We start from the raw sequence: 18,425 nt of genomic DNA, 5'->3' as shown, positions 1-18,425 counted from the left end.
CCGCTTAGCGAGCCATCCTCATCATAGGCAGGGCCAGTACAGGGAGAATAATACCAGTCCCCTTGCAGGCCCGCGCCTGCTCCAGTAAAGTGATCCCTTGGGGGAAGGGTGGGGGGAGTCCAGACCCACCCTCTACCCTGGACTCCAGCCCAGGGTCCCTATGAGAACAAGAGGCAACTGGCAGGACCTTTACCCCTCCCCCAGAGTAGTAGCCTCACCTTGGGCCACTTCGCCCACCACTTCCCCGTGGTGCCTTTTCGCTGTGCTCCTGCTCCTGCTCCTGCTCCTGCTCCTGCTCTCGCTCTGCTCCTCTGGTGCACCTCCCCAAACCTCCCCCCCTGCTACCAGATGGGGAGCCTTTTATAGGGAGCACAGGGCCTATCTGACCGATGAAGGTCTGGGCCTAGACAGGGAACAGAAATGCATTGGCCCACCAGCCAGTATACTGTCCTTCTAGAAGGCTCTAGAAGCTTCCAGGTAAGGGTCTACCACTGGGTTTACCACAGTGCCCACAGTGCATTGCTGACAAAATCGAAGCTGCCCACCCTAATGGGGACGCATTTCATTGACTTCATGTGCCAGGGTGGACATGCCCCTCGACTTTACAAAATCGAGTACTAAAATATCAACCTTAACTAATTTGACCTAATTTCCCAGTGTAGATGTACCCTGACTTGTGTCAGCAGAACTATATATACACAGGGATGTTTACATGTGTTTTATCTGAGTGTTACAAGTGGCTGGAGCCACGATATTAGTTGCTCACTTTCATTAGTGCTAAAATGTGCCAAATGCACACAAAGTAACAAATCCCGTCAGAGAGATTAGCTTTACTGGCTGAGTGAAAATACTCCTGAGCAGTTGGTCAGCACAAGATTTATAATTAGAGCTGTTCAGAAATTATTGCTCTTTTTTTAAGGAGAATACCAATTTGTCAGAACTAAAACTGTTCATGGGAAAGGTTCAGTTCTGAGGAATCTTTTGATTTAGAAAAAAAAATTGAAGTTCTGAAGTTGTCAAATAGCTTTTACATTATCAAAACTACAAGTTTTATATCATGATTCAACGAGACTGTTTCAAAGTTTTAGTAAATAGATTTAATTTTTTTAAAAAGTGTAAAGGATTGAAATTGAAAGAAAACATTTCAAAATGATAAAAAAGAAATAAATATTCGATTGACTCAATCAAATATTTTTGGGTCACTTGTCTGCAAAATAATAAAAATAAAAAAATAAATCAAGATTTCAACTTATCTTCCTGATTTGGAACGGGAAAAAATGTTGCCATCTCATTAATTTTCACAGGATGTGAAAACCTTTTCCCAGGCAACTCTACATATAAATTCACTTAACTACCTGGCAATGCCCCAGATCCTCAGAACACTGTTTGAATAAACAGATATTAGTATAGCGGTCAAGCCATGTCATCTAAATTTCTGTACAGGAGCTGTAAACTTTGTGCGTTCCTTACTTGTACCTGATCCTTCTCAGCGGCCTACTTGTAAAGATGCAATGAAGGACAAATGGCTGAATGAAAAGTCCATCAGGAAACCACTGAACTGTGCTACATATAAAAATAGGTAATTTCAAATCTCTCTTCCATTTAGTTGTGTATAGTCCATTGTGTTTCAGAGCTAATCCAAGTACTATAAACAATCACTAATATTCTACTTTACCCTTCCTGAATTTATATCTGTTTTACATAAAAGGTACACACAATGAATTTATGTGCATATATTGCAGTTATTTTGAGTATGTTTCATTGTATTGTTTGACTCCAGTTATTTCTTAAATACAAAATTATAATATACTCCCCTTTGAGAGATTTTGAAAAACGTATTTGCTACATTGATTTTATTCTCGCATATCTGAAAAATCAAGCTCTACTGCAGTTCGTGTTTTCCCAGTCAGATCACTGCACCTATTAAACCACAGAAGTGTACAGATGTAAGACACCACCAAACACTGCCTTCTCAGGCCAGTTGTTTTCTCTTAAATGTGGACAAAGAGTTCCCACTCCGAGGATAAAATTTGGCCACCTGTCTTGTTATTACTTTAATTATCAGTCTTTGAAGAGGTAATATGACACTTTATACATGAATGCTCTACTTTTACAGTTTTATTATTTAGTGTTTCATACTAATAGTTGCATAATCTTCTCAAATACCTAATTTTAGTGATTGAAGTCTTTATTATTTCTAACTAAAAATAATTTGATACAGGGAAAATGTTGGGGCCCAATTCTGCAGAAGTCAATGGGTTTGCACTCATTAAGTAGCTCATTAAAGAGTCTGCCCTGCAGTTCCTTTATGATGGGGCTCACACCACCTGCATTGACTTTGTCACTGCTTCCTGCAATACTATAGGAATTTTATAGGGAAAAAAATCGTTGGGGATTTTAAAAATCAGATATCAAGACATTTCTGAAATATCTTCTTTGAAGTGCACTGTCTGCTTACAAAAACATCTCTATTTGTAAGTTATTTATAATTGTAGTTTTCTGAGCACTTTTATGTACAGAACTTCTCACCCCCTTCCCTAAGATTTTTGTTTACCCCTTGAGATCTTCCAACCTCCTCAGGTCTAACCATCTTTTTACACACACACACACAGGTCTTCTCCCTTTCACTCCCACCCACACTCTTACGTTGAGTACCAAAAAACAAGCAGTCAAACCAGATCATGGCAGATTATTAATTGTTTGTTTCTTGTCACACTGCAGTCTTAATGTTGGGGAACATCCTTTCAAATTAATCCCTCTGCTCTGCATCACTTGTATTCCCATTAACTTCTTCAATATCTAACAATACTGTAACAAAGTCTTAGCCCAGCAATGATCTTGGTATTGTCCCACAGAATATTTAAGATTAGAAGTATATTGAGCATCCAGATTGTCAAATTACTGAGGTCCATTAATGACTGAACCACTCTCTTTTAAATCCAAGCAACTACACTTGTCTATTTTCGATTTGTTTAAATGAGTGTTCCTAACCTTTCAGACTTCATCCTGATGAACTGAACCCTGTTGTTCTAAATTACATGACAGAAACAATGGAGCACAGGCTTTCAGAAGTTATCCATGTTTTGATAAACAACAAACCATCTTCTATCATGGCTTCTTATTGCTTACTATTGAAGAAGTTGGTCAAGTATCAAAAAGAACATGAATCAATGAAGGTAAGACATCAACTCATAACCAGAATATTGAGGACCAACCGCTGTTCACCCTACTCATGTGAGCAGCATCACAGAAGTTGATAGGAGGGCTTATGTGAGTAAAATATTGGCGGGGTAGCCGTGTTAGTCTGGATCTGTAACAGCAACGAAGGGTCCTGTGGCACCTTATAGACTAACAGAAAAGTTTTGAGCATGAGCTTTCGTGAGCACAGACTCACTTCATCATGAAGTGAGTCTGTGCTCATGAAAGCTCATGCTCAAAACTTTTCTGTTAGTCTATAAGGTACCACAGGACCTTTTGTTGCTATGTGAGTAAAGTGGCTCTAAATACATTGTGTAAAGTACTAATGATACAAACACTGGAAAAATTGGAAACAGATCTACAACCATGTATATAATCTGCAAAGGCTTATTTGTGGCCTTCTGAGACATGATTACAGTAACAGATTTTCTCCCAGAGAAAATTTATATTGTTTTATTTACAAGCAGTCAAATTGGGACTGACAGTTGCAATGTTAATGGGAATTTTGTTTCTTTACAAAACAGGTGATTTTTCCAGTAGGAAAAAGGAAAGTTAGTTTCTGCCTGACCTCAAACCTTCTTTATTTTGTGAGGGCCAAATTTTACATTCACTAATGTGAATGGAAGTCTCAAAAGTTACACGTTTCCACTCTTTTCTCCTGTGAGTATTGTGCAATTTCTACCACCGTAGTTCAGGTTCATGTTTCAAACCTAACTAAGTGAGAGAAGCAAGCTAAAATTAGAAAATACTATATAGTAGTAATTGCTGAGGCCACGATTAGCTAAAAGGTCTGTAAGCTTTTCCTTTACAACCATTTTTACTAAGGGGTTCACAGTTCAGTCATAAAAATTTTGCTTCAGGCAGAAACTAAGCAAACAGGAAGCCAGATTCCAATTTCTAACACACAAGTGCAGCAGGGAATGTTTCAATTACAAAACAATGCACATCAGAGATTAGAATCCCAGTTAAAGTCTTAGCCTGGGAGAAACTGTATTTTGAGATGGTCCAGTTGACTCCTCTAGAAATTAGTTAGCCAAGTATAAGTAGGTGTAGATCTGCATCCCAGCACACAACCCTGAAGTCATACTGGCATATGCAGTGTCTCTATTCTAATTTCATCTCAAGTTAAGGGACATGGAGATAGCCCCACGTTGTCATATTGCAAATGCAAATAATTGCTTTTCCCCTAAAAATTAAATTTGACAGGACATGACGTAAGGAGTACACACCTCTCCCAATATTTCTCTTAAAAAAAAACTGTACCTGCTGAATTATAAAACATTAAAAGCTAGTTGTGATGTTAAGACTATTTTGCAGATTGTCAGCAAGAATAAACTGGTGTAGCTCTAATGATGCTTTTTTTATACCGTATAAAGCCAAATATTTGCTATTTGATAGTAACAGTAGCAGTCTGTGATCGGTCACTAAGTCACACAGGACAACTGCTAATCCCTAAGTTAATATATGCTTTACTGTGAGCACAAGACTGCTCTCCAAGAGCTGAAAAACAATATAGAACTGCACAGTGCTTTTTTTATCCCAGTACTTGCTGCTACTGAGTACCAGCATCTCAGGAGCCCTAGCCAGGTAATTGCCTGGAGGTGGAGAGCCAGCTGAGACCTGATTCCTTCTTTTTTTAACAGAACAGGTACTGCAGATGCATAAATTGAAAGCATACAAAGCAGTGCTTGCAGAGCCAGGGCCTAAAACATGTGAAACAGGAGAGTAGCCAATGCACAGAAAATATAGCCTGATCCAAAAGTTGTTGAGGACAAATATTCATTGGCTTTGGATGAGGCCAAAATATTCAGCATGAACTATTGCTTACATCTGAATATGGATATTCCTAGAGGCTGAAATTTTCAAACGTATCAGAGGGGTAGCCATGTTAGTCTGTATTTGCAAAGACAATGAGAAGTCCTGTGGCAACTTACAGACCAACAGATTTTTTGGAGCCTAAGCTTTCATGGGCAAAGACCCACTTCGTCTGATGCATGTGACAAAGTGGATCTTTGCCACAAAAGTTTAGGCTCCAAAAAATCTGTTAATCTACAGCTGTGTCTACACTACAAAAATAACTTTGAAGTTGAGTGTCTACACACACCCTACTTCAAAGTTAAACTTTGAAGTAGAGCACTTCTCCTCCCAGGAATGGAGTAAGGACTTCGAAGTTGGGCTCCCTATTTCAAAGTTAACTTTGAAATAAGGGAAAAATGTGTGTAGACTCTCTGCTGGCTGCTTCAATGTGGTGCCTATCTTTGAAGTTAACTTTGAAGTTAGTTCCTAGTGTAGATGCACCCTATAAGGAGCCACAGAACTTCTCATTAAATTTTCAAAAGGTGCCTGAGGGAATTAAGCACCGCATTCATCACTGAAATTCAATGACACTTGGGCACCTGAGTCCTTTGAGAAAATTCTAGCCAATAAAAACCAAAAGATGCACAATATATCAACTCAAGCATATAATGTATGAATGGCACATAATAAAAAGGTAATAATATGGCCAAACCAGATATTTTTGAAATTCAACTATTTGCAAACATCGTTTCTGTAATATTCAGCTGGCTCCAATCAATAGAGTAATCAAAAGCTTCTTTCTACACAAAATCAGACAAAAATATAAATTCTTACAGACAATTTTTCAATGGGCTTTCTAATTTGCAACTGCAAAAACTGCAAGTCCATTCTTTTGCATTTACAACAAACTATGTTTCCATAAGTCAAATGAGTAGTTGTGTTTCCAAATGCTGATTTTTACACTCAAATTGGCATTTGTAGATGCAGATAAGGATTTTTGTGGCTGCAAACAGATGCAATTCCAATTTTCATAAGTGCAATTGCAGAAGTCTGTTTAAAGTTTGGCCCTTAAAAGATTGATTTCATATTCAAATCTGAGCCATAAGCCACTGGATAAATATAACACATGGCCCTTCCTTTCTTGCGTGGTAATTTTTCCAAGTAATGAATTTGCATTATGAGTGTTCTTTGTAGAAGAGAGCCTTAATGATTATAATTTGCCATCCAGAACTTTATAGCTAGCCCTTGTCGAAAACAGTGTTTCTGCCAAAAAGCTTCCTGTCCAGGTGCTTAACCAATTAGTTCTTAAGAGGTCTGGCAGTAAAACCAGTCATGGCAAGTTTTCTGATGTACTGTATATAAGGTGACAGCTTGCAAAATGTAAGATGAAAATTTGTTTTCTTAACAAGCAGTGTGTAAAATCCTGGGAGACTATTTGACTGCATTGCTTAAAATGGTTATGACATCTCATTCCCAACTGATCTAGTGCAATGTTAACAATACATTATCAAATTAAATGTATTTTAATTTATTTTAATAAGAAATCTAAAGATCATGTATTTAATTGTGATTTGGGTGTTGCAAATGCAGAGTAAGGATGGGTTAACCAAAGAGTTTGAAGGTAGATAAACTTCAAAATTTTCCAAGCATGTTCCTAACTCACAAAATGCATTCAATCTTCAAGACAGCTCTTTTTTCATAAATCATACCCAACATTTTTCATGGGACATTAGCTTAAAAACATGTTTTTACAATGTTAAGCAACATTTTACAGCATATGAAAGACCAACAGTTGCTAACTCAGACCCCCTAAGGGCAGGCTAAACACACAGTTATAATAAGGTTAATGTTTCACTGGACCCCCAAGTACTGTTTTCCTGCCTGCAGTCCCCAGCTCTTTATCTTTCTGCTGAAGATACTTCTAGTTCCCTGTCAGCAACAGGCTGAGTGTCTGACTTACAGCCTTTACAACACCCGCCACCTGGCCTTACCTCTGCAGCCAGTTCCCAGATGACTTCCAGCTCTCTCCAAAGTCCGGTCCCCTCAGACCTCACGGTGTACTTCCATTTTCTGATCCTTGGTATTTACAGAGTCCTCTGCTGTCTGGATGTTGTATGTGGAAAATAGGGTGGGGAAGGGCAGAGTCACAATGCCAAGTTATGAGGGAGCCAGGTCATGCCACCATACTTAATTGTGGGAATTCTGATGGTCAAGAGCTAAGGTGCCATTGTCAGGGTGGCAGGATTTTCTTTCTCCCCCTTAATCAGCCTGGCAAGTCATGATTTCTCTACAAAGTAACTGTAGTCTTTACTCAAAATTCCCCAAGTTCAGGAGACTGCTCAGACACAGAAGAGTAACTCTTGAAGTCTTGTTTTGAGAAAAGAAAGGAGGTTGCTAAATGCAATGGGGCCAAGCAGGGAAGGTGCTGGTCTGAGGAGCAGCCAAAAAAGGAGCAAATGCTCAACAAGACCGGGAAAGTGAAAGTGTTCAGTGGGATGTTAGAGAGACACAGTGGGAGAGGTCCCATCTTTTATTAGACCAACTTCTATTGGTGAGAGTGAGAGAGACATTTCAGACTTATACTGAGCTTAGAGAAGCTTGGGAAGCTTAGAACCGTGTCTCTCACTCTCTGTCTCTGACAGCAGTTGGTGCAATAAAAAGGTGACCTTTAATAGGGTCCAAAAACAGAGAGAAATTCATGGACGATAGGTCCATCGATGGCTATTAGCCTGGATGGATCAAAAGGGTGTCCCCAAGCCTCTGTTGGTCAGAAGCTGGGAATAGGATACAAGGAATGGATCACCTGAGGATCACCTGTTCTGTTTATTCCCTGTAGCGCACCTGGCATTGGCCACTGTCACAAGACAGGATACTGAGCTAGGTGGACCTTTGGTCTGACCCAGTATGGCTGTTCTTATGCTCTGTTCTTACTGTGTTTCTCTAATACTCTGGGATCAAGAGGGCTACAGTACTGCACACAATAGTGGGATGCTGGCAGGGAAATTGATCAAGAAAAGGTCACGGTGGAACCAGACGGGCAGTGTCAGGAGGAAAAGAGTTAAAATAAATCCCTTCAACTAAGCTGCTGCTCCACAGCTGTTTTCTCTCTCCTGCCACCACCCCAAATGCACACACTGAGCAGTTTTCCTTCCCCAGTCTCTTTTCATTCTTGCTCCACATTCAGCAGCTCCAATTCCTAGACCCTGTTTTTGTCAGAGCACCTTCTCTCATTTCTCTTTCTTCTCCCTGCTTCATTAACAATCCTTAGTTCCTCTCTTTATCCACATCCCACCCAATAACTTGGCCTGAGTATACCTCATTCCTCCACTAACTTCTCAGGGTCACTTAGTTTGTATCATTCTTTTAGAGGAGGGAGCAGCAAATAATGGGTTCCTACCTACTGCTGCTTATCATGGGGCTGCAGACAACTAAGGGAGGCAGCTAAGGAAAGTTGAACGGGAAAGGTTAACATAAAATGCTTGTTTTTTTTACTTAAAAAGTAAAGCACGCTATTGTCCAACTGGCAGTCATCTCTGCAATTTGAAGCATTTTACTATCATATCTGGTCAAATAAGCAGTGCTTTCTTGGTGAAAAACTTTTAAAGAAACTTTTTTTTTCATTCGCTTTGGCTACATCTACACTAGCAAGTTTTCTTCGAAAAAATGGGAGCTCTTTCAAAAAGTCCCACAGTGCGTCTACACACAAAGGCTGGGTCTACACATGCCCCTTCCTTTCGACAGGAGCATGTTAATGAGTGAGTTTGAAAGATGCTAATGAGGCACTGCAATGAATATTCAGTGCCTCGTGAGCATAATGGCCGCCGCGGTGGTTCGAAAGTGCGGCTTTTCGAATCACGCGCCGCACATGGAGATGGGACCTTCCAAAAGGACACCCCCAGTTTTCAGAAGCCCTTCTTCCTATATGTGATCAGAAGAAGGGCTTTCAAAAACTGTGGGGGGTCCTTTTGGAAGGTCCCGTCTCCACGGGTGGTGCGCGATTCGAAAAGCCGCACTTTCGAATAGCCGCGGCCACCATTATGCTAATGAGGTGCTGCATATTCATTGCAGTGCCTCATTAGCATCTTTCAAACCCGTTCATTAATGTGCCCCTTTCAAAAGGAAGGAGCACGTGTAGACCCAGCCAAAATGTCTTCTTTCAATATGAAATCAGAATAAAGCAGCATTTTTTCCGGCTGCCCTTGCGCTCCCCCAGAGAGGGAGAGCACCTTTTGCTGAAAGATTCTTTCAGGAAAAAAAAGTGTGTAGATGCCCCAAGGGCCCTTTTATTGAAAGAGCAGTCCTCATGGCACTAGCTTTTTTGATCCCTGGCCCATTCTTTCAAAAGAGTGGGAGTTGTGTGGATGCTCTCTAAAGAGTGGATTGATTTTTTTCTATCCATTTTTTTTGTGGGTGGGCGCGCTCTTTTGAAAGAAGTTTTTTTGGAAGAGATCTTCTGGAAGAATGTCTTTCGAAGGAGCGCTGTAGTGTCGATGTAGCATTTGTGTTTTGTGAGTGGGGGAGAAGTTAAAATTTAAAAGTGAGAGAGACTGATTTTTTTTTCATTGTGAATAAATTATTTTCAAACTAAAATCATTAGAATTAAGAAAGGGACTAACTACACTTTGCAATGATCCTGCCTCAACAATCCACTTATTCATGCTTGTGAACAGAGTCCAAATTCCATGGAAGTATAGAATCAGAAAGGTGCTATGGGGCAGGGCATGGCAAAAATTCTCTTTTACAAGGAGATAACTTACCTTAAAAGGGAGACAAATATGCCAGAATGGAGATAGAGATATATAAACTAATGAATAATTTACAGAGCATTGATCTGGACCTTCTGTTCTCCCTACCTCATAACACAAGAACAAAGGGGTATTCAATAAAACTGAAAGATGAAAAATTCAAAACTGATCACAGGAAATGCTGTTCACATAACACACAATTGGATTACGAAACTCAATACCACATGAGGTAGTTAAAGCCAAGAATTCAGTAAGACGCAAAGAGGGAATGGATAAGATGAATTATTGTTCCTGGTCACAATCACCTCCTTCTGCAGGTAAAACAGCAGGAGGGGGCTAAAAGAGAGTAAATCTACTGAAATGTCTTTGCAGACCTCTCCCTAATTGCTCCGTCCGGAAGCAGGGCTTGCCAGGTCACAAATGGTGTGGTTCTTGGGGATCAGTGGGAGACCAATGAACAAACTTTGTGCTGGCTCATTTTGTATCACATTGCAGAGAGGAGGGGAACTCTGCAGGACTTATGGGGACGAAAAATGCACATTTCCATTTGCACTTGTCTGAGGTTGTTATATTGTGTTTCTCTGTATATGCCTTCTTTTCAATTTAAGACAGTATGAATTATGACTGATATGTTTGCAGAAGGAAAACGGGACAGGAAAATGTGACGGTAAACCTCCTAAAAATCTGAATCAAGATGCCGATATTCAGATTTCCCCAAAGGCTGAACAGGGCGCAACAGAAAACCTCAGCAACCAGGACAGTCAGACATTTCCTTCTGCACTAACCCCAGCAACTCCAAATGTCATTGAAGAAGATGAAATTGCAATTACTTTGGAAAACCAAGAACATTTACCAGAAGGTACTGTACTAATATATATTAATGGCTTATTAATATGAAAATGTTCCTTTAGAGCAAGACAGTAAAAAGTGAAAACACTGTATGACTTTTTTAGTAATCCTCTCCTGCTTTTTTATGGGGGGAGAGAGGCACTCAAAAAATTAGATGAGCCCTAATTCTCTTGCTTCACACAGCATTTCCCCCATAGAAATATCTCCAGTATTATACTATATGCACATCCTGTTCAAACACATTTTAATGACTGGAAGTGTGCATTCCCCTAACTGAGTCGATGTGAAGGAGATTTAGGGGTTGATCCTGAACTCATTGAAGTCAATGGTACAACAAGGTCCCTCCATATCCGCCCTCCTCTGCAATAAGAAAACATTCATTGAGTGAGATATGCCCAATAAATGATGATCAATGCTCCCAAAATCATCTAATGTACCCAAGGGCCTTGACATTACACCCTTGGAGGAATTCTTTCCCGAACCTCAGTTGTGCTGATCAGTTTAAAAACTTTATATATACAAGCAAGAATAGCCATAACTAAGCATCTAACCTCACTGTTACACCGGATATACAGATTATAAGTAATTGCCCATTGCATGTCATTATCCAAGTCATTTCCATTGTTTTCCTCCTGAGTTCCAGTAAAGAGTATTGTGAGGACCATCCATGGTCATGAAATTCCAAGCACTGATTATTCTGGGAGAGATAGACAGAACATGGCTTATGACTTTGAGGCTGAATCCTGGTCTGATATAAGAGTCAAAGCTTAGCTAACTTACATGATTGCACCCACTTAAACTCTCCATTTCCCTGCACCAAATCATGATGTAAATGATAAGTGCAAGGTGCACACAGTGATGAATGATCGGATCCCAGTTCTGAATCTGACCTCTAAATTAAGGTTGTTCGATTCTGACACAATCATTGTGCAACTGAATATTTTTAGATTCATGCCGTATTTAATAAATGCTGAGCAATAGTCCCAGTGCTGAACAGAAATAATGAAAAAGTAGGCGCCCTATACCAAGCTGCCCACTTCCCCTTCCATCTTGCCCATCAATAGTTTCCTCCTCATTTGGATGTAAGCTGTGCTGCGTAATCATTGCTACAGAACCTTCCACCACTTTAAGCAATTATGGTTACACACAGGTGTAATTTTTCAGCAGTGACTAGTGATGCCTAATTCTTGAATGCCAACACCATAGAAGAGATCTGATTTTCAGAGCATTCGTCACCCATCCTCTGAAAATCAGGAACCTTCAAAGTATCTAAAGTTGGCCAGAAGTTACTTTTGAAAGCCTATTTGTAAATTTGCAGCATTAGATCAAGGTTTTGTTATTATTTATAATATTGCAAAACTCTACCAACAATCATCAAAATTCAGTCATGAGGGTATGTACTTTTGGAATTAACTTATTACCTTTCTTGATTTTATTCATATTTAATTGTGAATTGATCTTATCCATTCTGTATTCTGTTTAGTTTCCAAGTTTGCAGATAGAGAATGGGTTCACCTTGAACCTCCTAAATCACCAAATAAAAATACTTCATGTAGGACAATGAATCAACCACTCTTGGATCTACAGGAAAATGTGGATCATTATAAAGACTTAGATGAAGTAAGAAAATCATGTCTTCCTGTGAAACCACCATCTACCTTAGCAAATAACCCAACACACTCTGCAAACCACCAGGCTCAAAGATCTACAATGTCATGTACAAGCAGAGTAACCCCACGGTCTCTATTAGAAAACAAAGTCCTAGAACACAGTCCTATGCCTCAACAGGACACAAGATTTAAAGACCTTCTCAAAGAAATGGATGAGAATATGCCAACCCCAACACTGCTGTTCTCAGAAAAGGAAAGTCTTAATCTACTCATGACTGAAACTCCACCGCTTTCCCCTTTGCCTAAGCTGAGACAAGATGCCTTGAGAGATACCATAGCTAAAAAGATTTCATGGATGGGAACATCAAAGAAACAAACAAGTGGTTCCTCTCCAGTTTTGCTCAGTGCCTCAAGACCACCCATTTTCCCTATGCCCCAACAGCAAACACATATGGCGAGAAGTTTGAGGCAATCTAAAGAAAACCCAAGAACCTTTTTCAACACCACCACAAAGATTAAAAGAAACTTAGTCCAACTCAAGCATACCCATAAAGTTACAGACCTGAATCTTCCAGTATTATCTCCACCATACCAAATTAAGTCAGGGAAAAAGTCTGAGATTTTAAGGTTAGATTTTGCATAAATACAATGCACAGCAATGTAAGGAAAAAAAGGGAGGATGGGTTTGAGACATGGAGAAGATAATACCCTCTATAATTTTCAGCAAACTACAAGGCTGACAGCTTTTAGCTGAATACCATGATGTCACAAGTCTGTTAAATGCAAAATCTGTGGAGGTGAGAAGGTGGTTCACAATAATAATATTCGATTGTGAAGTTTGTGCCTATGCCTATGAGTGAACATGCTGTTTGCATCCAAGCTGTGGGTCACTGTGTTAGTGTATATGAACAAGAAAATAAAACTGACAACAGTAGTCTATTTTGATTGTCCTACCTGAATAAAGATCAAATGCAAACAAATCATTATAATGATAGAAAAATAGATTTTAAAAATCGTGTATGCATTCTAATAAATGACATTATTAGTAAGACAGGTCAGGATTTTTTTTTTCTATTAGCTAGATGAATTTTAACAAGACACTAGCTGTTTAACCCAGATATGTTCCAAAACAAAGAGGACCAATTTTGTCACCCAACTTAACTGATTAATTAATTATTTGCGGATGTAAACGTGTAACAAAGTAAAATTTATCCCTTTTGCTTTAAATTCCAGTGATTTCTATATTTTTTCTTACTATTAGACTCTGGGCCTAATTCTCTTTTCATCCCAATGTAAAATGTCCAAAGTAGATGAGAGCATACAAATAGAGGCTTACAAAGGATTTCTGAACTGTATTTATCATGTATTGTGTATCATCTCGTTAAGATTTGCCCTCCCATATTTCTACCATTGTGGCTGCCATACAGAGACTCTATTGAGAAGGTTTTTGGAGGGAGAAAAAAGTAGGAATCAAAATAAATTTTAAATACCAGAGAGCACTGTGTGTAAAACCCAGCAGTCAGTAAGGCTGTGCAGCCACTTATGAATTCTGCTGTCTTCTCTTAGGCTGTGTCTACACTACGAAAATAACATCAAAGTAAACAACTTTGAAAAAGAGCATCTACACACACCCTACTATGAAGTTAAACTTCAAAGTAAGGGCACTACTCCATTCCTGGAATTGGGCTCCCTACTTGGAAGTTTAACTTTGAAGAGAAATGTGTGTAGACTCTCTGCTGGGTACTTCAGTGTAGTGCCTAACTTAGAAGATAAGTTTGAAATTAGTTCCTACTGTAGAGGCACCCTTCGAGATGCAGAAATTTCTCCTAAAGAGCGGTAACAATGGAATATAATATTTAGAGTGATACAAATAAGGTACATCCATGGAGTCCCCAGTAATTGCACTGGTTAGTAAAGGGGCCACTTCTGTCTTCCCTTGGGCCAAGGTTCTGGAAGTATGTTCCAAAACAAAAAGGACCAAATTTGGCATCCAACTTAACTGATTAATTAATTAATTAGGGGTGCAAACATGTAACAAAGTAAAATTTATCCCTTCAGGATAGCACTCAAAGCACATGATTCAGTTCTTCTGAAGGCAACAGGACTTAATCATGTTTTCACGACACACGTAAGTGCTTTCTTGAACTAAGGTCATACATGTATGTAACTCCCAGAACTGAACTATTAGATTATATATCATCTTCATTATTAAAGACAGACAGATATTTCATGGCCATACTGGCTTTGTAAATGTTTCTCCACAACTTACTAAAATTTTATAAATTTGTTCTAAATGTGTTGATTTTCTTGCATTTTGTTCAAAATATATATAAAGATAAACAGAATTTGACTCAATTTTTGGCAAAAGTGAGTTGGGGCATAGCGTTGAGGTGTAGGAGGGGATGAAGGCTCCAGCTGGAGGTTCAGGGTCTGAGATGGGGCCAGAAAGGAAGGGTTCACGGCCAAGGAATTTGTACTTGGAGAAGGGTCTCAGGGCTGGAGGAGGGGCTGAGGTATGGGAGGGGGCATGGATTGGGGGGGTTGGGGTATGGAGTATGGGCTTTGGGGGAGAGTGTAGGTGCGGGAGGAGGGATGGGGTGGGGTCCCTCTGAAGTGGTAGGGGGTCCATCTAGGTGGTGTTTATACTACATGGCTCCCAAAAGCAGCCAGCATGTCTGGCTCCTAGGTGGCGAGGCAGCCAGGGGGCATTGGCACAGCCTCTGTCCATAGGTACCAGCCTTGCAGCTCCCACTGGCCATGGTTCTGAACCAATGAGTGCTGCAGAGCTGGTGCTCAGAGCAGGGACAGTGTGCAGACCCCGCCCTGCCCTCCCCTGTGACTAAACCTGTGCCTGGGAGCCAGACATTCCAGCTGCTTCCCGGAACAAATGGGAGGGGGCGCAAAAGGTACAATTGCCCCAGGGCCTGACAACTCCAAGGAGCCTGGGTCTCCCAGCTGCCACTGCTGCTATTGTGAAACTGGAGGTTGCCAGACCCTTTAAATCACCACCAAAGCACTACACGGCACACTGCCGAGTGCTCTGGACCATACTGGGGGCAGTGATGTCTAGGCGGTGCTGACACCTGACTGCCTGAGCCTCACTGCTTGCACCCAAGGCCCCACCCCTTCTGGGAGCATGGAGCCACCTCACTCCCTTGCTTGCCCAGGGGTACTGCAAGTCTGTCACCTCACCTGCCAACAACCTAAGTGGGACAGTGTTGACACACTAAATCTGTGGTTCTGCTGCCAGAGAGAAGGCACAGAGCTAAGCAGTGCTGACAATAGCAAATACAAACTGACGTTAAAACTGTAAAAACCTCTATTTGCATGCACCCCTGGTTTTCCACAGACCATGACTATAATGTTTGTTTGTCTGTCTCTCATGGCTCCCTTAGTTATAGTGTTTTAGGCCCTGTTCCAGCAAGATACTCACATACACACGCCTAACTGTAAGCAAATAACTAGTGTCCTTAAAATGAACTGTGAAATGTCGGGATTTTTTATTTCAGTGGGACTACACATATGCTTAAAGTCAGGCACGTGTTAAGTACCTTGCTGACACATGGCCTTATTGTCTACCTAAGCCCTGATCCTGCAAATACACGCTTAGGAAACTTTACAGGGGAATACTCAAGTTATCCAAATGTGAATTTGACGGAATGGGCCCCTTGTTTGCATGTGGCGTGTTCCAGACAATGATTTGAAATACAGAAGTCAAAGGTGATGCTTTAAAATCTTAGGGAGGAATTCCTGAGTGCTGACACAGTACTTTTTGGAAGCGGGAAATGGGTAAAGGAAGCCAGATACAGCATCTTAGGTTCTGCTCTCAGTTGCACTCACCAATTTCAAGAAGTAGCCTGGCAAAACTGAGTAGCTGAACAGGAAAACCTGATGTCCTCCCCACTGTGAGTACATGGGAGCGATGGAAGGGGCAGAGACAAGGTAGCTAAGTGGGCACACAGAAGGAATAAGCTACACAAACCATGAGAAATAAAGCAACGTATCGCTGCTCCTCCCAGAGCAATGGGGAGCGAGGAAGAAATTCTGCTTTCATGAGGCTCAATTCCATCTCATGATACAAGTGCTCCCACCAGTTTCTTTGGGCTACTGACAGCTTCAGGTGCTTCCCGACTTGGAACCATAAAGTAACACAATATTGAACCTTCGTGTGAGCAGTTAGCCATTATCTACAGCCTTGTCAGTTTGTCTCCGTTAGGAGGAGAAACTGGTTATATGAGTCAAGTGTTCATTTGGTGCAATCCGATTTATTTACAAAGACTATCCATGATGCACTGGTTCCTGGAAAATGCACCAACAGGCAGTTTCCCTGCTGACACTTATGTTGCTGTTGGCATTCCATGCAAACTTACTGCCTTGGGCAGCAACTTTTGTTTTCTCACACAAGCTTTTACCATAGGAAAGGGGCTTCATTTTCTCCCATTTGACCCAAATGAAGGGCTGCTAGCATACAACTAACAGGTACAACAGGGTCTGGGATTGATTATAAGTCAAAGATGTACCCAATGGCAGCCAACAACATCCTCCAGGACAACATTATGAGCACGGAAGCCACTGTACTGCCTAAAGCAGTGACTTCTCCTTGAAGCTAGTTTCAAATGCATCCAAAACTGCCGCCAGCAAGGCTGCATGCACCTAAGAACAAGGCTGCTGCTACACTATCGCTCTCCTGTCGGAGGTGCCATGGTAACGAGGCAATTCGAAGCAGGCTAATGAGGCACTAAAGTGCATATTCAGCACCTCATTAGTATAAGGGCGGCCACGAACCATTCTTATAAACTGCTTTTAAAGTGCAGACTACGAATTGCAGATTGACCGTGAAGATGGGGTCAGCTTTGAAATAAGCCCCCCACTTCAACATTCCCTTACTCTGAACTAGTTCTGTTAGAGTCAGGGAATGTCGAAGTGGGGGGCTTATTTCAAAGCTGCCCCCATTTCACGGTCAATCTGCAATTCGTGGTCTGCACTTTAAAATTTTCGCAGCCGCCATTGTGCTAATGAAGCATTGAATATGCACATTAGTAACTCATTAGCCTGCTTCAAATTGCTTCATTACCATGGCTCCTCCAACAGGAGAGTGATAGTGTAGCAGCAGCCGCAATGTGCCCCTGATAAGATAAACAATCTGCTGCATTTTCTCAAAAGCCCCAAAAAGGCTACATGCTACCTTTTGGGTTAAGTGCAAAATACCCTTCCCCATCATCTGCTCTAGTGACGCCGCATGCAGGAGGTATAGGTTGGGTATTTGGAACAACCATTTCACCTGCAGGGTGGTGAAACACTAAAATGTGTTACAGAGAGAGGTGGTGGAATCTCCATTCCTAGAGGTTTTTAAGTCCTGTCTTGACAGAAGTCCTGGCTGGGATGACTTAGTTGGGGTTGATTCTGCTTTGGGCAGGGGGCTGGACTCAATTACCTCTTGAGGTCCCTTCCAGCCAGAGGATTCTATGATAAACAGAGCCGCCAAGAACCATTCTTATAAACTGCTTGGGATTTATTTTTTAAAAAGTTTTGCCTTATCAGCCACATGAAATGAGGGTAACCAACAAGAATATTTCTTGGCATTAGTGTATGCTAGGATACACGACCCAGCTTGCCAGAAGAACCACACTATTTTCTGACAATCATTCCGAAAACTTCAGAATATTGAACATACATACTTACACAAACAAAAAGAAAAGCTATTTTTTCTTTTTCTCCTGCACCATATGTATATCCAACCAGGTCACAGATACAGTGCTGAACCAGCATGGATTGTCTCACTCTGTCAAAATGATGGTTTCCCTTCCTCGTGCCAGGATTAAGTCAATCAGTGAAAGGTAAGAAACAATGGAAAAGTCCCTTTTCCTGCACTTAGAATTCCTAAAGGACAGTGCTGTCTCTTCTCAAAGTAATTTCTTTAGTACATTTTCAAACAGTAGCACAACACATGAGAAAATTAAAAACAAAGTACTCACCACAGAGCTATAAAAAAACCCTAAAAGGAAAGCAAAACAACCATGCACTTGCAAGCTTTAGTCCTTCATACACAGAAATATGAATTCCCCTTTACTAAGGCCAGAACACAAAGAAAGCCACTTGCAGTGAACACAATAACAAGTTTTATTAGTCCTACAGATGCCAGGAATTACGACTGGTCACAGGTATTCCAACAAAAATATTTCTTGTTAAAAAATGTTGTTTTCCAAAATGTACCTTTTCCAAGGGG

General features: G+C 40.8%; 1 protein-coding gene across 1 annotated transcript in view; it reads left to right on the top strand.

Moving 5' to 3' along the window:
• LOC142010709 (uncharacterized) overlaps positions 1-12,842 on the top strand; it is a 41,807-nt gene extending 28,965 nt beyond the window's left edge. Inside the window, exons 6-9 of the mRNA XM_074989129.1 lie at positions 1,444-1,579; positions 2,999-3,176; positions 10,380-10,599; positions 12,073-12,842. Coding sequence (XP_074845230.1) covers positions 1,444-1,579; positions 2,999-3,176; positions 10,380-10,599; positions 12,073-12,842 — 1,304 coding nt within the window. The remainder of the gene's footprint in view (positions 1-1,443; positions 1,580-2,998; positions 3,177-10,379; positions 10,600-12,072) is intronic.
• The last annotated feature ends 5,583 nt before the right edge of the window (positions 12,843-18,425 follow it).

Source organism: Carettochelys insculpta, chromosome 3, assembly GCF_033958435.1.
Source record: "Carettochelys insculpta isolate YL-2023 chromosome 3, ASM3395843v1, whole genome shotgun sequence".
In the NCBI taxonomy this organism is placed as follows: Eukaryota; Metazoa; Chordata; order Testudines; family Carettochelyidae; genus Carettochelys; species Carettochelys insculpta.
This window is presented reverse-complemented; position numbering and strand designations above follow the sequence as displayed.